This window comes from Polypterus senegalus, chromosome 1 (assembly GCF_016835505.1).
Source record: "Polypterus senegalus isolate Bchr_013 chromosome 1, ASM1683550v1, whole genome shotgun sequence".
In the NCBI taxonomy this organism is placed as follows: Eukaryota; Metazoa; Chordata; class Cladistia; order Polypteriformes; family Polypteridae; genus Polypterus; species Polypterus senegalus.
The window spans coordinates 274,406,888-274,426,496 of record NC_053154.1 but is presented as its reverse complement, the minus strand read 5'-3'; the positions used below and the strand labels follow the sequence as shown (position 1 = coordinate 274,426,496).

General features: G+C 40.4%; 1 protein-coding gene across 1 annotated transcript in view; it reads left to right on the top strand.

Annotated features, from left to right (window-relative positions):
* loxl4 (lysyl oxidase-like 4) overlaps positions 1-19,609 on the top strand; it is a 128,547-nt gene that overhangs the window by 77,616 nt on the left and 31,322 nt on the right. Inside the window, exons 5-7 of the mRNA XM_039774556.1 lie at positions 12,981-13,019; positions 16,201-16,411; positions 16,699-16,879. Coding sequence (XP_039630490.1) covers positions 12,981-13,019; positions 16,201-16,411; positions 16,699-16,879 — 431 coding nt within the window. The remainder of the gene's footprint in view (positions 1-12,980; positions 13,020-16,200; positions 16,412-16,698; positions 16,880-19,609) is intronic.

Sequence of the window (19,609 nt, the reverse complement as noted above, 5' to 3'; positions counted from 1 at the left end):
TACCCACTGGAAAAAATCTGTCTTACTGTCAGCAATGCATACCAAGCTTTCACTCCAGTTACACAGGGACTAAATAGCCTGCAATAGTAGGATTGGTACCCCATACTCCCTAAGCAATCCCTCACAGGACACCCTGAAAAATGCAGTTGTATGACCTTTGTAAGTTCACAAAACACATGTAGACAGGTTGGGCATACTCCTGCGAACCCTTCAGAATCCTTGTGAGTTTGACCAACAATTGGACCCTCCATTCCAAGCTTTTGCTTTAGTTTTCCAGGGACCGAATAGCCCGCAACAGCAGGCCCAGTACCCCATACTTTTGAAGCACCACCTCAGAGGACACAGGATGCGGTCGTATGCCATTTCCAAGTCCACTAAACACATATAGACTGAATGGACATACTCCTCTGGAATCCTTGTGAGTGTTCTGCGAACGGGACAAAATCCACTTTGTTCCTCATGAATCCAAGGTACGATCAAGAGCCAGATCCTTCTTTCCAGAACCCTAGCAAAGGATTTCTCAGGGAGGCTGGGGAGAGCATGTGAGCCACCTAAAGTTGGAACACAGCATCCTGTCAACCGACCCAGTTTGCCAATTCAGGGAAGCTGTTCCTGACCTCTTCGCAATGTTGAAAAGGTGTGTCACCCAAGACAGCCCAGCAACATCCAGAGCCTTTAGGAATTCAGGACAAATATCATCCATCCTCAGGGTCTGGCCACCAAGGAGTTTTTTAACTACCTCAGCGACCTCAGCTCCAATGATGAGTGAGTCCTTCTCCAAGTACCCTGACTCTGCACATTCAAAGAGTAGTGCTGCAGTAGGTTCTGTAAGTGCTCCTTGCACCACCCCCATTATATCCTCAGGTGTGGTCAGCAGCACTTCAACATTGCTATAAGCCACATGGGTGAAGCACTGCTTATCCCTCCTTAGCCACATAACAGTTTGGCAGAATCGCTTCGAGGCCAACCTGTATAGTCAACAAAATGTATTAGTGTTTTATTCCTCTGTTCATGACATTTAACATATACATATAGCATTTGTTGATATTTTGCCTTGTGCACTATGTACAAACATTTACTGACTTGACTGTTACAGACCTGTAACAGCTAAAAAAAAATCAAGAAAATTGTGAATTTGTTTTATTCTGTAAAGTTCCTGCAGCATCTAGGCATGAGCGTTACTCAGACTCAAACTGTGGTGTGATGTACTGAAAATCTCATGAGATATATTTTCTCCTCATAGCACAGACAAATCATTTTTTTGACATTTTGCAGATAGGTTCCAATAAAAATGAGCTTATATTCAATTATTGTATATTCCCTTCCATTCCCAAAATCAATAAATCCAACATCTGGCCTCCTGGCTCAAGGACGTGTAGGGGTACATGTCTATATGTGTTTTAGTATACAGTATATATTAAGCATTTGTAACATTAAAGTCATTGCATGGGACACCTAAATGTTTAGCCAGTAAATTTGCAGGAGGCTGGAATCTATCCCAGCAAACACAGGGTGCAAGGTAGGTAGACATAAATATTTAAAATTCAAATTATTACTACTGATAACCTGATCCAATTCAAAAGAATAAAGTTACCTGTACAATTGTGATTTGAATTGATCATCATCAAAAGTCAAAATCAGTCACTAGGGACTAGGAACTTGGATGTAGCATGTTCAACACTAAGCAGCTCTAGTGAACTTCAGTAAGATTATAATATTATATAAATATTAACTACAACTATTGTATACAAAAAAGCACTGAGTTAGTTACATAGAACATCTGATGCACCTGATTAATTGGCAGCACATTGGTCTTGGACATTTCCCAAGTGAAGCCAGGTAACAGCTCGGTGAAGGTATTTTCATTGTAGCTAATATTCTTAAGGCTGATCCTCCAAATAGCTGTGAACCGCACACAGTCCCACTGAGATTGCACAGGTGGTGAACCAGCTGAGGTTAGGGACCGCTGCACAGATCTGTGGTATTCAGGGTGAACTTCTCCAGGCTTTTTTTAAGGCTGTCCTCCTGATATTGCAAGCAATCTTTACTTCCATTTGGGAGACTGGCGTCATGCCAGCTGACTGGAAAACAGGGACTTGTCATCTCTATTTGGAAAGGGAAGGGTGAATGCCTGGATTGTGTCACCTCCACAGGGAGGTAACATTGCTGTGAGTGCCAGGTAAGGCCCTCACTAGGGTCATCCTTAATAGGTTCAGTGATCACTTGTTCACCTATCAGCAATTGAAGCAGGCTAGTTTTATGCCTAAGAACTCTACCATCAACCACATCCTGGTACTGATGGTTGAGCGTAAATGCAATCATCAGAAGTGCTTCTTTGCAGACTTTGTTTATTTTCATTATGCATTCAGCTCAGGTAATCGAGTTGCCCTGTGTGACATCCGGAGAATTCAGATCCCAGTGAAGCTGCTGGATGTCATAGCCAGCCTGTACTGTGAGTGCTGTGCAGAGTGGAGGTAGAACCCCTGCATTTTTCTCAGTTGATTTTGGGGTTTGTCAGGGGTGTGTTTTTGCTCCTATTCTGTTCAGTGCTTGCATGGACTGACTGTTGGGCAGGGTCGTGAGGTCCTGTGGCAGTGTGGCATCTATTGACTTTGTCGACGATGCTCTGATCTTTGCGGAGTCAATGGATGCTCTGATTGGGGCTATCAAGAGACAAAATGAGGAGTCTGAGTGTCTGGGCTTGCGAACTAATGGGATAAAAAACAAGATCCAGGCCTTTATTGACCTCTTGGGCACAGCCATCAGCAGTGTGCCTGTTTGCAGAGAGAGTGTCTACCACGTTGAGATGTTTACTTACCTTGATAGTGACATTCATGTCTCTGGTGACTCTTCTATGAAGACTGTAGATGTATTGGCAGAGCATGGGGGATCATGAGGTCGCTGAAAGGGGTATCTGGCACTCCCAATATCTTTGCTATGGGACAAAGGTCCAAATCTTTAGATTCCAGGTGCCTTCCATTTTGCTATATGGTTGAAACACATAGACGCTAATCCAGTGACCTGAGATGAAGACTAAACTCCTTCAGTACTATGTCTCTTTCGAGAATCATTGGGTACTTCTGGTTTGACTTTGTGTAGAATGAGCGGTTGCTCACAGAGTCCCAAATGAGGCATTGTGCATTGTGATGGAGCGTCAGTTATGGCACTATAGCCAAGTGGGGTGATTCCTTGAGGTCAATCCGGCTCATTGTTGAGAGCCCGAGCGGCTGGGTCAGGCCAAAAGGATGCCCATGTAACACCAGTTAGATGGCCATTTCCAGAGGGTGGGACTGGACCGCGTGTTACGGCACTACGACTATGTGGTGCGATTCCCTGAGGGTGATCCGACTCATTGAATGGCTGGACCAGGACAAGGAGATGTCCACGTAACACCCGGTTGTGGCAGATAGTCATTTCTGCAGGGTGGAACTGAACCACCTGTCTGCCTGGAGGGTTGCTGACCAGGATTCCAAACTGTTTTGTTGTGTGGTTGGCGTGGCAACCTACTGTACCAGTGCACCTGACCTGACCTGCTAACATTTAATTTTAATAAAGGCAGTGCAAAAACTACATGAGAAGAATTCACTACATTCTCCAAGTACTTTTTTAAAGAAATATTTAATAAATAGCAGGGTCTTAGTGTGGCTGGGCCATTTCATGTAATTTTATAGAATTTATAGAGTTAAATAAATGCTTTTGTTCATGAATCTCTCACTATCATTGGCTTCCATATATTATTTTAGCATTCCCTTTGGCAGATGTCTTAGTGATTCTACCTATCCACCTTCCAAGTATTATTATGGCTCTTATTTAGAGCAGGGTTGCAAAGCTAAAGGCTATCCCAGCATGCATCAGATTTAGGGTAGGAACAATCCCAGGGAGGGGCACCAGCCCATCACATGGCGAGCATACACAATATAGCATCACTAATCCACCTAACCTGCATGTCTATGAATTGCGGATGGAAACCAGAGCACCTAGAGAAACCCCACATGGATATCATGCCAGCTCAATGCAGGGAGCACCCAGGACTTAAACCTCGGTCTACTTGTAGTAGGGCAACAGCAGTACCACTGGGTATCAATTCATTAGTTTTTCTCGTCTAATTAAATTAATTAGTTAGTTTGTAGAAAACCCAAGAACAGCTGTTGAATTCTGCTCTCTTTGTAAAAGACATCTCACAGGAGCTCCACTACATTTTTTCCTGCTGGGAGGGGAAGCATTACAAAGAACATATCAGTACAGGCTGCTTTTGTTTCTAAGCAGCAGATGTGGATTTTGGAAACAATATGAGTCATACTTCTTTACTACTTGGATTTAGATTTGAATCTGATGGCAGGCACTGTGATTTAATGACTGTTGAAGTTACTGTACTTTGATTTTAATCATTTAATTCTATAAATTTGTCCTTTTCTGTGGTGTTTTGGAAGGATAAAGCTTGTTAATCCACGACTCAGAAACTTTTTGTACTATTGCATTAGGTTGAAAATAGACATACAGACAGCTTAAAAAATAAAAGACAATCATAGGTGTATAAACTTAGGATGACATGTTGTCATGGCTGCTTCATAACTCTAATGTCCTGGAGTTAAATCTTGCTAATGTTTTGTTTAAAATGTATTTCAATTCATAAACTAAACCTGTTTCCTTAACTCCTTTAGAGTTCTTGTTTTATAACCAGTATTATTGAGATAAGCCTCGTACTGCTCCAACTTTCTTTAAATTAACAGATTTAGAAAATGGATAAATGTATAAACCTTGACTTTTAAAAATGCTTTTTTCTGTGCCTCCTGTTTCCCATTCAGGGATGATGAGAGCCAATTATGGTGGCAGTTAGTCAAGGTCGAAAACAATTTAGGATGAGATACCAGTTCATCACATGACGCACTCATGAGCTTAGTTCAACCAGTCTTCCACCAATGTGGAGATGGAATTTCTAAGGAAAAGCCACAAGCACACTGAGTGAAAATACATACACCATACAAAAGAAACTAAGGAACTAACCTAGAGGCTCTGTAATGGGGTGAAAATAGAGAAGTTGTGTCAAGTCACAACTCGTGTGTATTCATAACATTCTCAAACCTTCTTAGGCCTTAAGCTCATCTGCGTGGTCACAATGCATGAACCAATTTGTGGAGTGGCACCAATTCATCATAAAGCTTATTAATGCACACTTCCACATAGTCCCAATTTAGAATCTTCAGTTAACCTAAATAACCTAACTTGTGCGTTTTTTAGATGTAGAAGGAAAAGTGGAATACCAGGAGAAACACTGACAAAGAACATGCAAATGTCACACAGACAGCAACTGGTTGAGAGGTATAAAGACAAGATGCCATATCCATAAAATAGAAGCACTACTATCTACCATTTAGTAACTGTCATTTAAAAGACAATTGCAATATAGGAACAGTGGCGACAGAATCCAAATGTGTGTATATCTGAGCTGTGAAGTTATCTAACCACTGTTTCAGAAAACCAGACATCATATTCATTTGTTTGTTGCAAAAAAGTACAATGAGAGCTCAAAGTCTGTATTGGTACATCATTCCAGTTACATACCTTCACGTACCTACCAGATATTCTGCTTTGAATGAGTGGATGAATGAGTTAGATCAGGGGTGGGCAGTGTCGGTCCTGGAGAGCCGCAGTGGCTACAGGTTTTCATTCCAACACAATTGCTTAATTAGAAACCAATATTTGCAAATCTCAGACCTTATTTAATTATATGGCTTACTAGTCTGCAATGTAAGTGTCTTATATTGTAGATATTTTCCTATCCAAGGATGTCATCCAAATGATTTGAAGCCTAAAATGTTTAATTTTCAGTCTGTCACATTTTTCTTTTAAGTGTTTTATTAAATCAAACCGTGCAAGATGAACCCACAGAGGTGTAAATGGAAACAAGTTAGAAGGAGAACTGCTGGCTGCTTTGCCATTAAACAGTGAATGCAGCTATTCAAGATTGAAATAAGCAATTAAGGGTGGGGAACGTTCACAAACAAGACCGCTAAAATGAAGCATCAAAATGTCACTTAAGCAATAAGGGCTTCATCAGCAGTAATTGACTTCTCATAAAGAAACTGGGTTGGAATAAAAACCTGCAGCCACTGCGGCTCTCCAGGACCGACATTGCCCACCCCTGAGCTAGACAAAGAAAGCCCAGAGAAATCTCTTTCATGTTTTTGGTTAGTGGCATGTTATTTGGAATCCCAAAAACAGCAATTTAAAGATAATACATTTCACATCCATTTTTTAAAGCTTTTCTCTCCATTTAAGGTTTCATTGGCTAACCTTGTATCACTGGGAGCAAACAAACAACACAACTCTGCAATGGCTGCAAGTCCAGTGAAGGACATACTCACACTTGGCCACTTTAAAATTTAATCTGAGCTTCCTAAATATGGCAGTGGTAGGAGTAATTAAATAAAAGCCATGAGGACATAAGAAGAACTTGCAGACTCTGTCCAGACAGTGAACTGTCCAACCTGACCTGACCGAGAATCGCTCTCTTCTAACTAGAGATTTGAGGCAGCAGCACTTACCACTTTGCCACCCCCATACTACATCCTTTGGAATCTAAATAAAACAAATCATAGTCTTTGACACAGGCTCAGTAAATGCCTTTGTTTCTGCCAGAGTTTCCCTTTGAACATTTTGTTTCAGTGTTTCTGTAACCAATAAACAAGAATCCACTGGAACTTCCAGTACTCTGTGTGTCTAGCAATATTCTTTTTTGTAATGTTTAAATGTTTGTGCCCAGAATAGCTCAAGTGTCTTAAAATGTTTCTGACCTGTTTGCAGGTTTGGTATACTCCACTGCAGTCTGTGTAGTATCCGATTGACCTTATGACAGCATACCTCACTCATTCCAATGCAAGGAAATATTTTCAGAAGATACCCTGTTTGTGGTAAATGTGCTTTTTACTGGCTTCCTTCCCAACTCTGGAGACAAATGTTTGGGTGGGCTTCTAAAGGGAAGTGCACGTTTTGTCAAATGACACTGCAGTATGCTGAACCTTTTGTCCCATTGATTTTACACACTGGTTGCCCATAAAGTGAAGGTATGTCTAAAAGTCAGAATTTAGCATGGTGTCTTTTCATGTTGCGAATAAATTCCCTGTCAACATTCCAAGAGGTACAGGATACTGTTAGCTTGGGGGAGTGTGCTCTCTGATGTACTGGTATCAGGGTTGGTGTTTAAATTGGCAAAAGCAGCTCAATGATGAAAAAATATGTGAACGGTCTAGTATTTGGTGTAGACCAGAGAGAGAGAGAGAGTCTCGCACGATGTGTTGCCTTTCGGGAGCACAGGTGGGAGACCTCCTGAAGGTGGATAGGCTCTTGGCCAGAGCAGGGGTGGATCCAGTTGTCATTGTCCATGTTGGAACAAATGACATACATAAGGGTAGTCTGTCAGTTCTGTGATCCAAATTCAAAGAGTTAGGTGCCAAGCTGAGGAGCAGAACTGACAAGGTAGTCTTCTGTGAAGTTCTGCCTGAGCCACGCGCCAGTCCAGGTAAGATTGAGGAGATTAGAAGGCTTAACGCGTGGCTCAAATCTTGGTGGAGAGTAGAAGGGTATAGGTTTATGGGGCATTGGGACTCCTTTTGGAACAGATGGGACCTGTTCCGCCATGACGGGTTACGTCTGAACTGGAGGGGCACCAATGGAGTTTAAGACAGGCCAGATTGAGATCTATACATGGAAGAACAAACAATGGTGTAGAAATGAAAATGCATAGTAATGTAAATTCTAAGCAAACATTTAAATGTAGAAAGAGTAACACATTAAAAATAGCTTGTCTTAATTTTAGAAGGATCAAAAATAAGGTAAGTGAGTTGGAATTGTATGTAGCAGAGCATAATTATGATATTATAGCAATAACGGAAACCTGGCTAAATAACAAAGATGGGGATGAGTGTAACATAGAGGGATACACATTTTTTAGGAAGGATAGACAGAACAGAAAAGGAGGTGGGGTTGCTGTTTATGCCAAACAGGGTTTAAATGTAAGTCATCTTCAGTTGGATGATGTGCCCCATCTTAGTGAGGACATGTGGCTTCGCCTGGAAAATATTAGGGAAAGAGGTCTTATTTTAGGAGTGTGTTATAGACCACCCAATTCAGACAGTAATTTCAATAGACATCTTTTTAGTAATATCAAAAAGGCAAGTTTACAGGGAGATATTATAGTCATGGGGGACTTTAATTATCCAAATATTAACTGGGATAACCTTACAGATGGAGGAGCACAAGAGCAGGAGTTTTAGAAGTAATCAGCGACTGTTTTTTAACACAGCATGTTAAAGCACCAACACGGGGTGAAGCCTGTCTGGATTTAGTATTCTGTAATAATCAGGATAGAATTGAGGGTGTAGAGGTGATTGAACCACTAGGGTCAAGTGACCATAATATAATACAATTCTCGGTATTTTGTAAGAGTACGGATGCAAAGACTAAAATTAAGTTGAACTTTGGTAGGGCTAATTTTGAGCAGATGCGACAAAGTCTAAGTAGGATAGACTGGGATAAGCTTTTAAATGTGGAGACAGTCGAGGAGCAGTGGAACAGGTTTAAAAATGTTTTACATGTAATGCAGAACAGATACATACCTAAATTTGGAATTAATAGGAAACTAAAAAAACTCCACGGTGGATTAATAAAGATTTAAAAAAGAAGTTGCAAAGGTAAAAACTGCTGTATTAGGCATATAAGACTAATTACTGCAAAGTGAATCATAGAGCGTATGAGAACATGAGGGCAACCATTAAGACAGTGGTTCTCAACCTGTGGGGCAGGCCCCCCTAGGGGGGCACGAAGTAACAAAAAGGGGGGACGCGAAGATGTGAAAAAAGAAAACAAGAATCAAAAATATGAAAAAAAAAACATCTGTTGAAACAAAAACAAATTACCTTAAACTACATTCTGATACTAGAACAATAAATATAGAGTTAGATAAATGTCAATAAAAGTTAAGTAGGTATAATAAAATATGCATCTACATTTCAAAAAAATGTTAGGGGGGGCGCGATTAAAACTGTTATGAAAACTCAGGTCGCAAATACTTAAAGGTTGAGAAACGCTGCATTAGGAAGGATATCAGGGAGGCTAAAAGACAGTTAGAGAGAAATATAGCAGATAAGGCGAAAGAAGACCCCAAGAGATTCTTTTAGTATTTTAGTAGTAAAAGAACAGTTAAGGAGGAGGTCAAGTGCATCAGGAATAGTAAAGGAGAATTAAAAGACACAGACAGTGAAATAGCGGATGCCCTAAACTTACATTTTTCTGAGGTGTTTACAAGTGAGCAAGTGGATAACCTCCCAGAGGTAAACGCAACTACTAAGGAGGTACTGAGGGATTTGGAAATTGTAGAAGGAGATGAAATCAAACAAATCACCAGGCCCAGATAATATTTATCCTCGTGTTTTTAAGGAGGCTAGTGAGTACATATATAAACCCTTGACACATATTTTTAGGAAGTCACTGTGCACTGGAGAGATTTTGAAGGACTGGAAAATGGCAAATATCATCCCATTATATAAAAAGGGTGACAGGGCTGATCCAAGCAACTATAGGCCAGTAAGCTTAACAAGCATCACAGGAAAATTAATGGAAGGAATTATTAAGGATAAGATTGAGCAACACATGGCAAGGACAGGAGTTATTCTGAACAGTCAACATGGGTTCAGAAGAGGGAGGTCGTGTTTTACTAACATGTTGGAATTCTATGAGGAGGCAACAAAAGGATACGATCAAAGTGGAGCTTATGATATTATTTATCTGGACTTTAAGAAAGCATTTGATAAGGTGCCACATGAGAGGTTGGACATCAAATTAAAAGAAGTGGGAGTTCAGGGTGATGTTTTTAGATGGGTGCAGAATTGGCTCAGACACAGGAAGCAGAGGGTGATGGTGCGAGGAACCTCATCAGAACTGGCCGATGTTAAGAGTGGCATTCCACAGGGGTCAGTGCTAGGGCCGCTGCTATTTTTAATATATAGAAATGATTTAGATAGGAATATAAGTAACAAGCTGGTTAAGTTTGCAGATGATACCAAGATAGGTGGATTAGCAGATAATTTGGAATCCTTAATATCATTACAGAAGGACTTGGATAGCGTATGGAATTGGGCAGATTTGTTGGAGATGAAATTTAATGTCAGTAAATGTAAAGTATTACACATAGGAAGTAAAAATGTTAGGTTTGAATACACAATGGGCGGTCGGAAAATCGAGAGTACACCTTATGAGAAGGATTTAGGACAACCGACACTTATTTTTAGTAAAACTACTGCAATATGTTGACACCAATAAAAGACTAACCTTATCTACAAGCAGTTCATGCTGTCATATAAGTACATGTATCTACAGTAGTTAGTTGCGGTAATAAGAGCGTAGAAAGCACAACGTGTCCAGCGTCCAGGCAAGAGCAGACCTTCATGCAGAGTACACCAGCCACTGAAAAAGCATGCTTTGCCTTCACTAAAGTAGGCGGCACAGTCATCAGATACTGATACACTTGTTCTAAACAACGCCTGCGCTTGCCGTTGCTCTGAAACACCGCCATTTCAGCTTTTACTGATGCATCCAGTTTCTTGTCATCATTCTGTGATGGCAAGTTTCTTGGCACAGATAATGCAGATGCAACAGACTGATGCATTGCAATTTCAAGTTGCTGTTCAAAGCTGTTGTCTGACAGACATCGGCATTCGTGAGCTGCAGAGTGCAGACTCCTCCCAGTCCACTGTGCTCAGTCTTAGTGGGAGCCGGGAGACTGACTGCTGCTGGTCTGTTGTTGACTGAATTAATTGGCAACACAATACACCGTGAGCCAATAAACCGTGAGTACACCTTATGAGAAGGAAATCGAGAGTACACCTTATGAGAAGGATTTAGGAGTCATAGTGGGCTCTAAGCTATCGACTTCCCGACAGTGTTCAGAAGCCATTAAGAAGGCTAACAGAATGTTAGGTTATACAGTATAGCACGATCTGTGGAGTACAAGTCCAAGGAGGATCTGCTCAACCTTTATAATGCACTGGTGAGGCCTCATCTTGAGTACTGTGTGCAGTTTTGGTCTCCAGGCTACAAAAAGAACATAGCAGCGCTAGAAAAGGTCCAGAGAAGAGCGACTAGGCTGATTCCAGGGCTATAGGGGTTGAATTATGAGGAAAGATTAAAAGAGCTGAGCCTTTACAGTTTAAGCAAAAGAAGATTAAGAGGTGACACGATTGAAGTGTTTAAAATTATGAAGGGAATTAGTACAGTGGATCGAGACAAACATTAGGAAGTTTTTCTTTACACAAAGAATGATAGACACTCAGAATAAGCTACCAAGTAGTGTGGTAGACAGTAAGACGTTAGGGACATTTAAAACTCGACTTGATGTTTTCTTGGAAGAAATAAGTGGATAGGACTGGCGAGCTTTGTTGGGCTGAATGGCCTGTTCTCGTCTAGATTGTTCTAATGTTTTAAATTTTAAGACAATACACAATAAAAGCATAACATGACAGGTTTAATTCCCACCCCTGACTCTCCAAGCTGATTAGTCTTCCAATGTTCCAGACCTGTAATTATGGAAACGGATGTCTTTGTGCACTCGTGATATCCATATTACTTGGAGAAGAGTGTCACTTAAATAAATTCATGAAATTATAAGAACAAATCTTTATAAACACCATCTCATACTGCTAGAACAGGAGCTTCATGCTCAGCCCAACAGCTTCATAATCATTGATTCATTCTTGATTTTTAATTGAGCTCATTGTTTCATTAGCTCGCGTTCTTTCTGCTCCAAGTCTGTACTCAGCCAGTTATAGCAGTTTGAGATTTAAATTCTTTAGAGAATTGACAAAATCTGTACTTTTATGATTGATCTAAAACTGAAACATCCCCTTTGTCATTTTCTTGTTTTTAATTAATGTTTTTACGTGTTTTGGCATCCAAATATGCCAACATGTTGCTTAATAAAACTCCCATACAGATCAGGCATCCTGGGTTTAGATCTCATGTCTGGGTTTGTGCAATCTGTACATTGTCCCCATGTCCTGAATGCTTTTTTTTTCACTTGATCCTTTGTTTATCCTTGTAAAGGTGTGCTGATTGAGGTAATCAGAGCTTCCTAACTGAGCTGGCATGAGTTTGGGTGTATGCTGCCGTGAGCCCTGTAATGGACTGGTACTGCATTACGGGGTTGGCTGCTGTTTTGTGCTTGATGCTACCAACATAGGCATGGAACCCTCACAATGTCGAATTAGATTCAAGTGGGTTTGAGAATGTCCGGTTATGTGGTTGGGCCCTTGAGCAAGGCCTGCAATTGCTCCATCTTGGGTATGACATTAATCTGCATCCAGCCCTGCAAGTAGGCCCTCTAACCTACAGGGAAAAATCTGGGGGTTGGTGGCAGAATTGGTACTCCAGCCACTATAAAAAACCTCACACTGTTCAACTCCATCTGAACTAGTGTGGTGCTGAGGTGTCGCCCGACTGCACTCGGGACCTAATCTGGGATCTTGATGTGGTTTGTCATGTGGTGGGTATGGCAATACGCGGATCAGCGCATCCTCCTAACCTCTCTCTCTTACTGGCAATTAACAAGGCAGACACTCAATGTCAAAGAGAATCAGCAGGTTTGATGTCGTATCTACCGGTGTATTTATTTGTATGCAACATCTACAATAATCAAAGCCTTTAAAATACAGTATATCAGAGAAAAGAGTTAAAAAACAAGATCAAGAAAAAAAAACTACAGCATTCCTGTGTAAAATGGAAATGCTTGGTTATTACTCTATAAGCAAACCTGCTTTGTAACTTCTGAATTGGCACAAAAAGGTAAAACTGTGATATCGTAACATGTTTAATTAAGACAGAAGTCCAGTTAATAGAATTAATCCTAGATATTTAAACAGTTATAAAATTTTCATTTTTGTGTAAGTGGGCATGATGACTAAGATAAACATTTCTTTTGTTTCTTTCAGAAAACTCTGGAACAGCAAGATCAATAATCCAAATACCAGGTAACATCTGCCGCCATGGCATTTGCCAGTACTTTTTAGTGTAGCTGTGTATATCTACCTGTATATAAAGCTATTACTCCTCCTAAATAACTATACAAGAATAAATGTTTCTGCAGTGTCTTGACTTCAGTGAACCACAACTGCAGTTACCGGGGCGAAAGTTCTTTAACTTTGACTTCAAATCAACCATTAGTTAGTTAATTAAAAGAAAATAATTAGAGAATCATTATTGGACTATAAAAACAATAAATCATTGACTGGTTAGCTGTGTGATTAAATTATTATTATTTAGTTTAGTTACATAGCCTAATGTAGAGTTAAGGTAAATGTTTTAATGCAAAATAAGAGACACATGAATAAAGGATTATTTTACATTTGGTGTGCTCACTTCTTTGTACAGAAGAGACGAGTTCACATCCTTTCTTTCTCTTTTCACAAAGTTGTATTCTTTTCTTTACCGTGTATACTCACGTATAAGTCGGGTCTTGAAACCTGAAAAATTGATCATAAAATAAGACCCCGACTTATACGTCTGTTCAAAAATGTGGTGCTTAACATTTTTTTTTACATCTTCTTGCCTCCCCCAATCAATTGTTGCAGCAGTGCAGTTATCAATTTCTTTCGCTACTTCAGCGACATTTAAAGGGTTGCTCTTATCATAATAATGTATGAGGGTATGAGATACAAAAAACACAAATCAGTGCAAACGGCGCTTTGGAATAGTTCAGGTATTACCGTGTGGTCACGTAGGCACAATAGAGAGTGAGAGAGTGAGAGAGAGAGAGAGAGGGGGGTTAGGAGTAGGGAATCCATTCCCGGATGGGTTTATCCATTCCTGGGAATTCGGGAATCCCGCATGTCATTCCCAGGAATCCTGGGTTATTTAGAACAACCGACACTTATTTTTAGTAATACTACTGCAATATGTTGACACCAATAAAAGACTAACCTTATCTACAAGCAGTTCATGCTGTCATATAAGTACATGTATCTACAGTAGTTAGTTGCGGTAATAAGAGCGTAGAAAGCACAACGTGTCCAGCGTCCAGGCAAGAGCAGACCTTCATGCAGAGTACGCCAGCCACTGAAAAAGCATGCTCTGCCTTCACTGAAGTAGGCGGCACAGTCATCAGATACTGATACACTTGTTCTAAACAACGCCTGCGCTTGCCGTTGCTCTGAAACACAGCCATTTCAGCTTTTACTGATGCATCCAGTTTCTTGTCATCATTCTGTGATGGCAAGTTTCTTGGCACAGATAATGCGGATGCAACAGATGGATGCATTGCAATTTCAAGTTGCTGTTCAAAGCTGTTATCTGACAGACATCGGCATTTGTGAGCTGCAGAGTGCAGACTCCTCCCAGTCCACTGTGCTCAGTCTTAGTGGGAGCCGGGAGACTGACTGCTGCTATACTGTTGTTGACTGAATTAATTGGCAACACAATACACCGTGGGCCAATAAACCGTGTCACTTAATTATTTTCAACTATAACTCTGTTATGTCTTGATCGATGTTTACACTTTTACACGCTATATATGTGAGCTTGGCCGTTCCCGGGAGTTTCATTTCCAGGAATGCGGAAATGAAAAATGTCTGGGAATGGATTCCCTAGTTAGGAGCATGCGCTGATACAGCACATTGCTGCACCCACATAGAAAAAAAGGCAGTGTTTCTCCGTGGTTACTCTCTCAGGTGGGCATTAGCATATCATAATTTCTTGGACCAATAGTGTGAGTTTTCCGCATTCGACTTATATGACTGACATTATAAAATACCAGAAATTATACTGTCCACGAGTATATACGGTATTTTAATTGCTTTGTCATGCAGCGTTACCTCAGACACAAACTGGCATCTAGTTTATTCTTTAGACAATTGAGTTCAGGTAAACTGTCAATGGATAGATGGATGTAAAATCAACAATGTGTTCAGTAATAAAAAATTAATTATTCACTATGTTCTAATAAGCCTTCTTTACGTGTTTTGATTATTAGCCACAAAGAAAAGCAGACTGAACTAGGGCACACTTATCTGTAGCAGCCAGTGAAGCTTAATTATTACACAACATTCATGAGCCATGGGACAAATGAGAACAACCACCATTCCATTAGAATATTTTATGTGACTGCCTTTTGAAGTGGTAGATCGAAAGCAGTGTTACCCACATTAGCTGAACTGTGACCCAGTAACCTATTGTAACCTCTCATTTCATTCATTAATTTAAAATTAAACATAATGCTCACAAGGTCCAGAAGTGAAATTTTAGGACACATTGTATTTTTAACACTGCAATATGCTCTTAATGTGTTTATTTTTTTAGTAAAAATTACAGCTAATCCTTAATTTCTTTTTGTGTGACCAAATAACAAATTAATAAAGTTTCTCCCAAAGTGACAACCAGAAATTCACATGAATGCAACAAATTGGGAAAGTGAGATGTTGCAAGTCCTAAAATTGCTACAGCCTGTGAATGTAGCATTGTACTTTAATTTTATAATTTTAGGTGTTGCACTGGGTGTGGCGAGGATGGATAGGATTAGAAATGAGTACATTAGAGGGTCAGCTGTGGTTGGACGGTTGGGAGACAAAGTCAGAGAGGCGAGATTGCGTTGGTTTGGATATGTGCAGAGGAGAGATGCTGAGTATATTGGGAGAAGGATGTTAAGGATAGAGCTGCCAGGCAAGAGGATAAGAGGAAGGCCTAAGCGAAGGTTTATGGATGTGGTGAGAGAGGACATGCAGGTGATGGGTGTAACAGAACAAGATGCAGAGGACAGAAAGATATGGAAGAAGATGATCCGCTGTGGCAACCCCTAACGGGAGCAGCCGAAAGTAGAAGAAGGTGTTGTTTTTAGGGTCCACCCAGAGCTCCTTCTTGCACATCCTGCTTTCCTTTTACTCTGCACGTTGTACATGTGGCAAAAATGGGCCTATAAACATATAAACCATCTACATGTGCTCAAATAGTGCACCATATTGACTTTTCTAACCTGCTCAGTCTGCTCTTTTCATTTTTCTCTTGATTGGTGCTTAAATTTTTGGTATTCTTCTTCTGCCTTTCTTAACCTCTGCCTAATTTCTGCATTTGCTTATTTGGAGTGTTATTTCCAGTGCCTATTATGCAATATATCTTTAAGTCAATCTCTTCAAATTATGGCCCTGTTTTCTATTTCCTTAGACTCAGCACCATGGCTCGTAAAAAGAGTTTTTGGGTGGAGAAAATTGCCTGCCAAGGAAATGAGCCAAATCTGTCATATTGCCGTGTTCAGCTCTCCTCGTCCGTCAACATTGTCCCATGCAGGAATGGCATGCATGCTGTGGCGCGGTGTGTTTTGGGTCCCGACTTTGTCAACACTGCCACAATTAGACCCCATGAACCACTAAGACAAGTAAGTATGCTAAGATCAGTGATGAGAAAATAAAACTGTAAGAAGTATCATAGGACAATAGGGAGTGTGGATATTGCACAGAAAACAAATAAGGAATAAAGCAAAATCTGGTACGGAAAAGAGGAGAATCTCTTTCTGAGTTAATTGTTGAAGAGAAAAAAGATGGCAGAGAATAATTGGAAATGAAGGGAAATTAATAAAAATGTGCAACACAGTAACTGTTAAATGCTCTTTGATTTATTTTTCCTTATATTTCTTTGCACATTTTCTTGCTTCTTTCCTGCTAGCTGAATGTCCGACTCAAGGCAGGCCCCCATCTTGGAGAGGGAAGAGTAGAAGTTCTCAAAGAAGGGAAATGGGGCACAGTTTGCGATCATCTTTGGGACCTCACTTCTGCTAGCGTAGTGTGCCGCGAGCTTGGATTTGGCACTGCTAAGGAAGTCTTGCCTGGAGCTTATATGGGTCAAGGTTAGTCGTTTCTGTCTCTCTCTGTCCCTAGCTGTTTAATCAGGTCATAAATACTGCCATGTTATCAGTGACACACAAGTTTAACTTATAGCACACTAGTTTTCTCTCACAGTAGATACACTGTACTTTTAATCAATTCAAAATTGGCTTTACACAATACATTACTTGACTGTGCCCTGCAATGGACCAGAGTCCTGCCCAGGATGGTGTATTGGCCCCTGACGTTTGGCAAAAGAAAATAAAATTAGAAAATGCCTTGGTGGATGTTGTCGATGGATGAATGCAAATGTAACTTGCACTGATATCATTCATTGGGTCAGTAAACTAAACCTTTTAAAACAATCTTCTAACACATTCTGTAGAATCATTTTCTGTTTTAATGAGAACGGCCTTGCATTTATCTTTTTATTTATTGACAGGGTGGTATCTTTAAGCATCTCACATGACCTAATTTAGCATCTGCTTCGAGTTCCAGCTGTGCAGCCAAGCCTGGCAGAAGTTTAGCTTGGAGGCATTTACACTTTTGTTCAGCTCAGCCGCAGACAGCCCAGCTTTGCAACGTATGCCCAATGGTCTCAGCTGGCATCATATAATTATGTACAAAAACAGAATGTAACTTTCTTTTTGTTTTTTGACCAGACCTGGTCATCTCATGGATTAAATAATTCCTTTTTATTCTGACCTTTTGGGTATTTCTACAAAGCAGTGTTATAGGTGAGCAAAAAAATACACCTAAGCCTGTCAAAATATAAACCCCTTTAGGGAGGTGCTTTGTTTAGTGTTCTGTTTGGGGCAATTTAGTGAGATAAAGTGCATTGTTTTCCAGTTAAATCAGAGGCCATTGTTTAATTTATTTATTTATTTTTGAGGGTATTTGCCTAATTTGATCATCTGAGCTGCTTTTGTTGTTGTCCATCAGATAGACATTTTATAATTGACTGAGCCTTGTAAATTTGTTTACTGGGGAGTATTTAATTTGCCTTTTATGCTTTGAGCTGCTAGCAAAGTAATGCCACTACAACAAAGTATGCTTTATCAGCAGTACAGATTGAGAGATAAATGTGTGGGACTACAGTAAAATTAGCTGCTTCTACACAGGTAAGAACATTTCATCCTGCTTAAAGCTGAATAAAATGTCAGGCAGACCTAACTAGTCAAATTCCTATTTGCAGCGTTGCTGCACTAGGGATATACATTGGCTCTAATACAGTCTAAGTACGGCACCAACGGTGAGGCCACTAGTCGTTCTCAACAGTAAGAACAGCACATCGATGACTGTCTGTTGCTAATTCATATATTGTCTACAGTGAAGGAAAATCACTTTTATTATTATGCCTGAGCAAAACACTGTCTGCCATTCCAGCGAGCTTCACTAAGCAAATCCTTTCAACGTTTGATGATGCCAATTAGATATTTTGCTGTGTAGTATATATATATATATATATATATATATATATATATATATATATATATATATATATATATATATATACACTCACCTAAAGGATTATTAGGAACACCATACTAATATGGTGTTTGACCCCCTTTCGCCTTCAGAACTGCCTTAATTCTACGTGGCATTGATTCAACAAGGTGCTGAAAGAATTCTTTAGAAATGTTGGCCCATATTGATAGGATAGCATCTTGCAGTTGATGGAGATTTTTGGGATGAACATCCAGGGCACGAAGCTCCCATTCCACCACATCCCAAAGATGCTCTATTGGGTTGAGATCTGGTGACTGTGGGGGCCATTTTAGTACAGTGAACTCATTGTCATGTTCAAGAAACCAATTTGAAATGATTCGAGCTTTGTGACATGGTGCATTATCCTGCTGGAAGTAGCCATCAGAGGATGGGTACATGGTGGTCATGAAGGGATGGACATGGTCAGAAACAATGCTCAGGGAGCCCGTGGCATTTAAACGATGCCCAATTGGCACTAAGGGGCCTAAAGTGTGCCAAGAAAACATCCCCCACACCATTACACCACCACCACCAGCCTGCACAGTGGTAACAAGGCATGATGGATCCATGTTCTCATTCTGTTTACGCCAAATTCTGACTCTTTGAATGTCTCAACAGAAATCGAGACTCATCAGACCAGGCAACATTTTTCCAGTCTTCAACTGTCCAATTTTGGTGAGCTCGTGCAAATTGTAGCCTTTTTTTCCTATTTGTAGTAGAGATGAGTGGTACCCGGTGGGGTCTTCTGCTGTTGTAGCCCATCCGCCTCAAGGTTGTGCGTGTTGTGGCTTCACAAATGCTTTGCTGCATACCTCAGTTGTAACGAGTGGTTATTTCAGTCAAAGTTGCTCTTCTATCAGCTTGAATCAGTCGGCCCATTCTCCTCTGACCTCTAGCATCAACAAGGCATTTTCGCCCACAGGACTGCCGCATACTGGATGTTTTTCCCTTTTCACACCATTCTATGTAAACCCTAGAAATGGTTGTGCGTGAAAATCCCAGTAACTGATCAAATTGTGAAATACTCAGACCGGCCCGTCTGGCACCAACAACCATGCCACGCTCCAAATAGCTTAAATCACCTTTCTTTCCCATTCTGACATTCAGTTTGGAGTTCAGGAGATTGTCTTGACCAGGACCACACCCCTAAATGCATTGAAGCAACTGCCATGTGATTGGTTGATTAGATAATTGCATTAATGAGAAACTGAACAGGTGTTCCTAATAATCCTTTAGGTGAGTGTATGTATATATATATATATGGT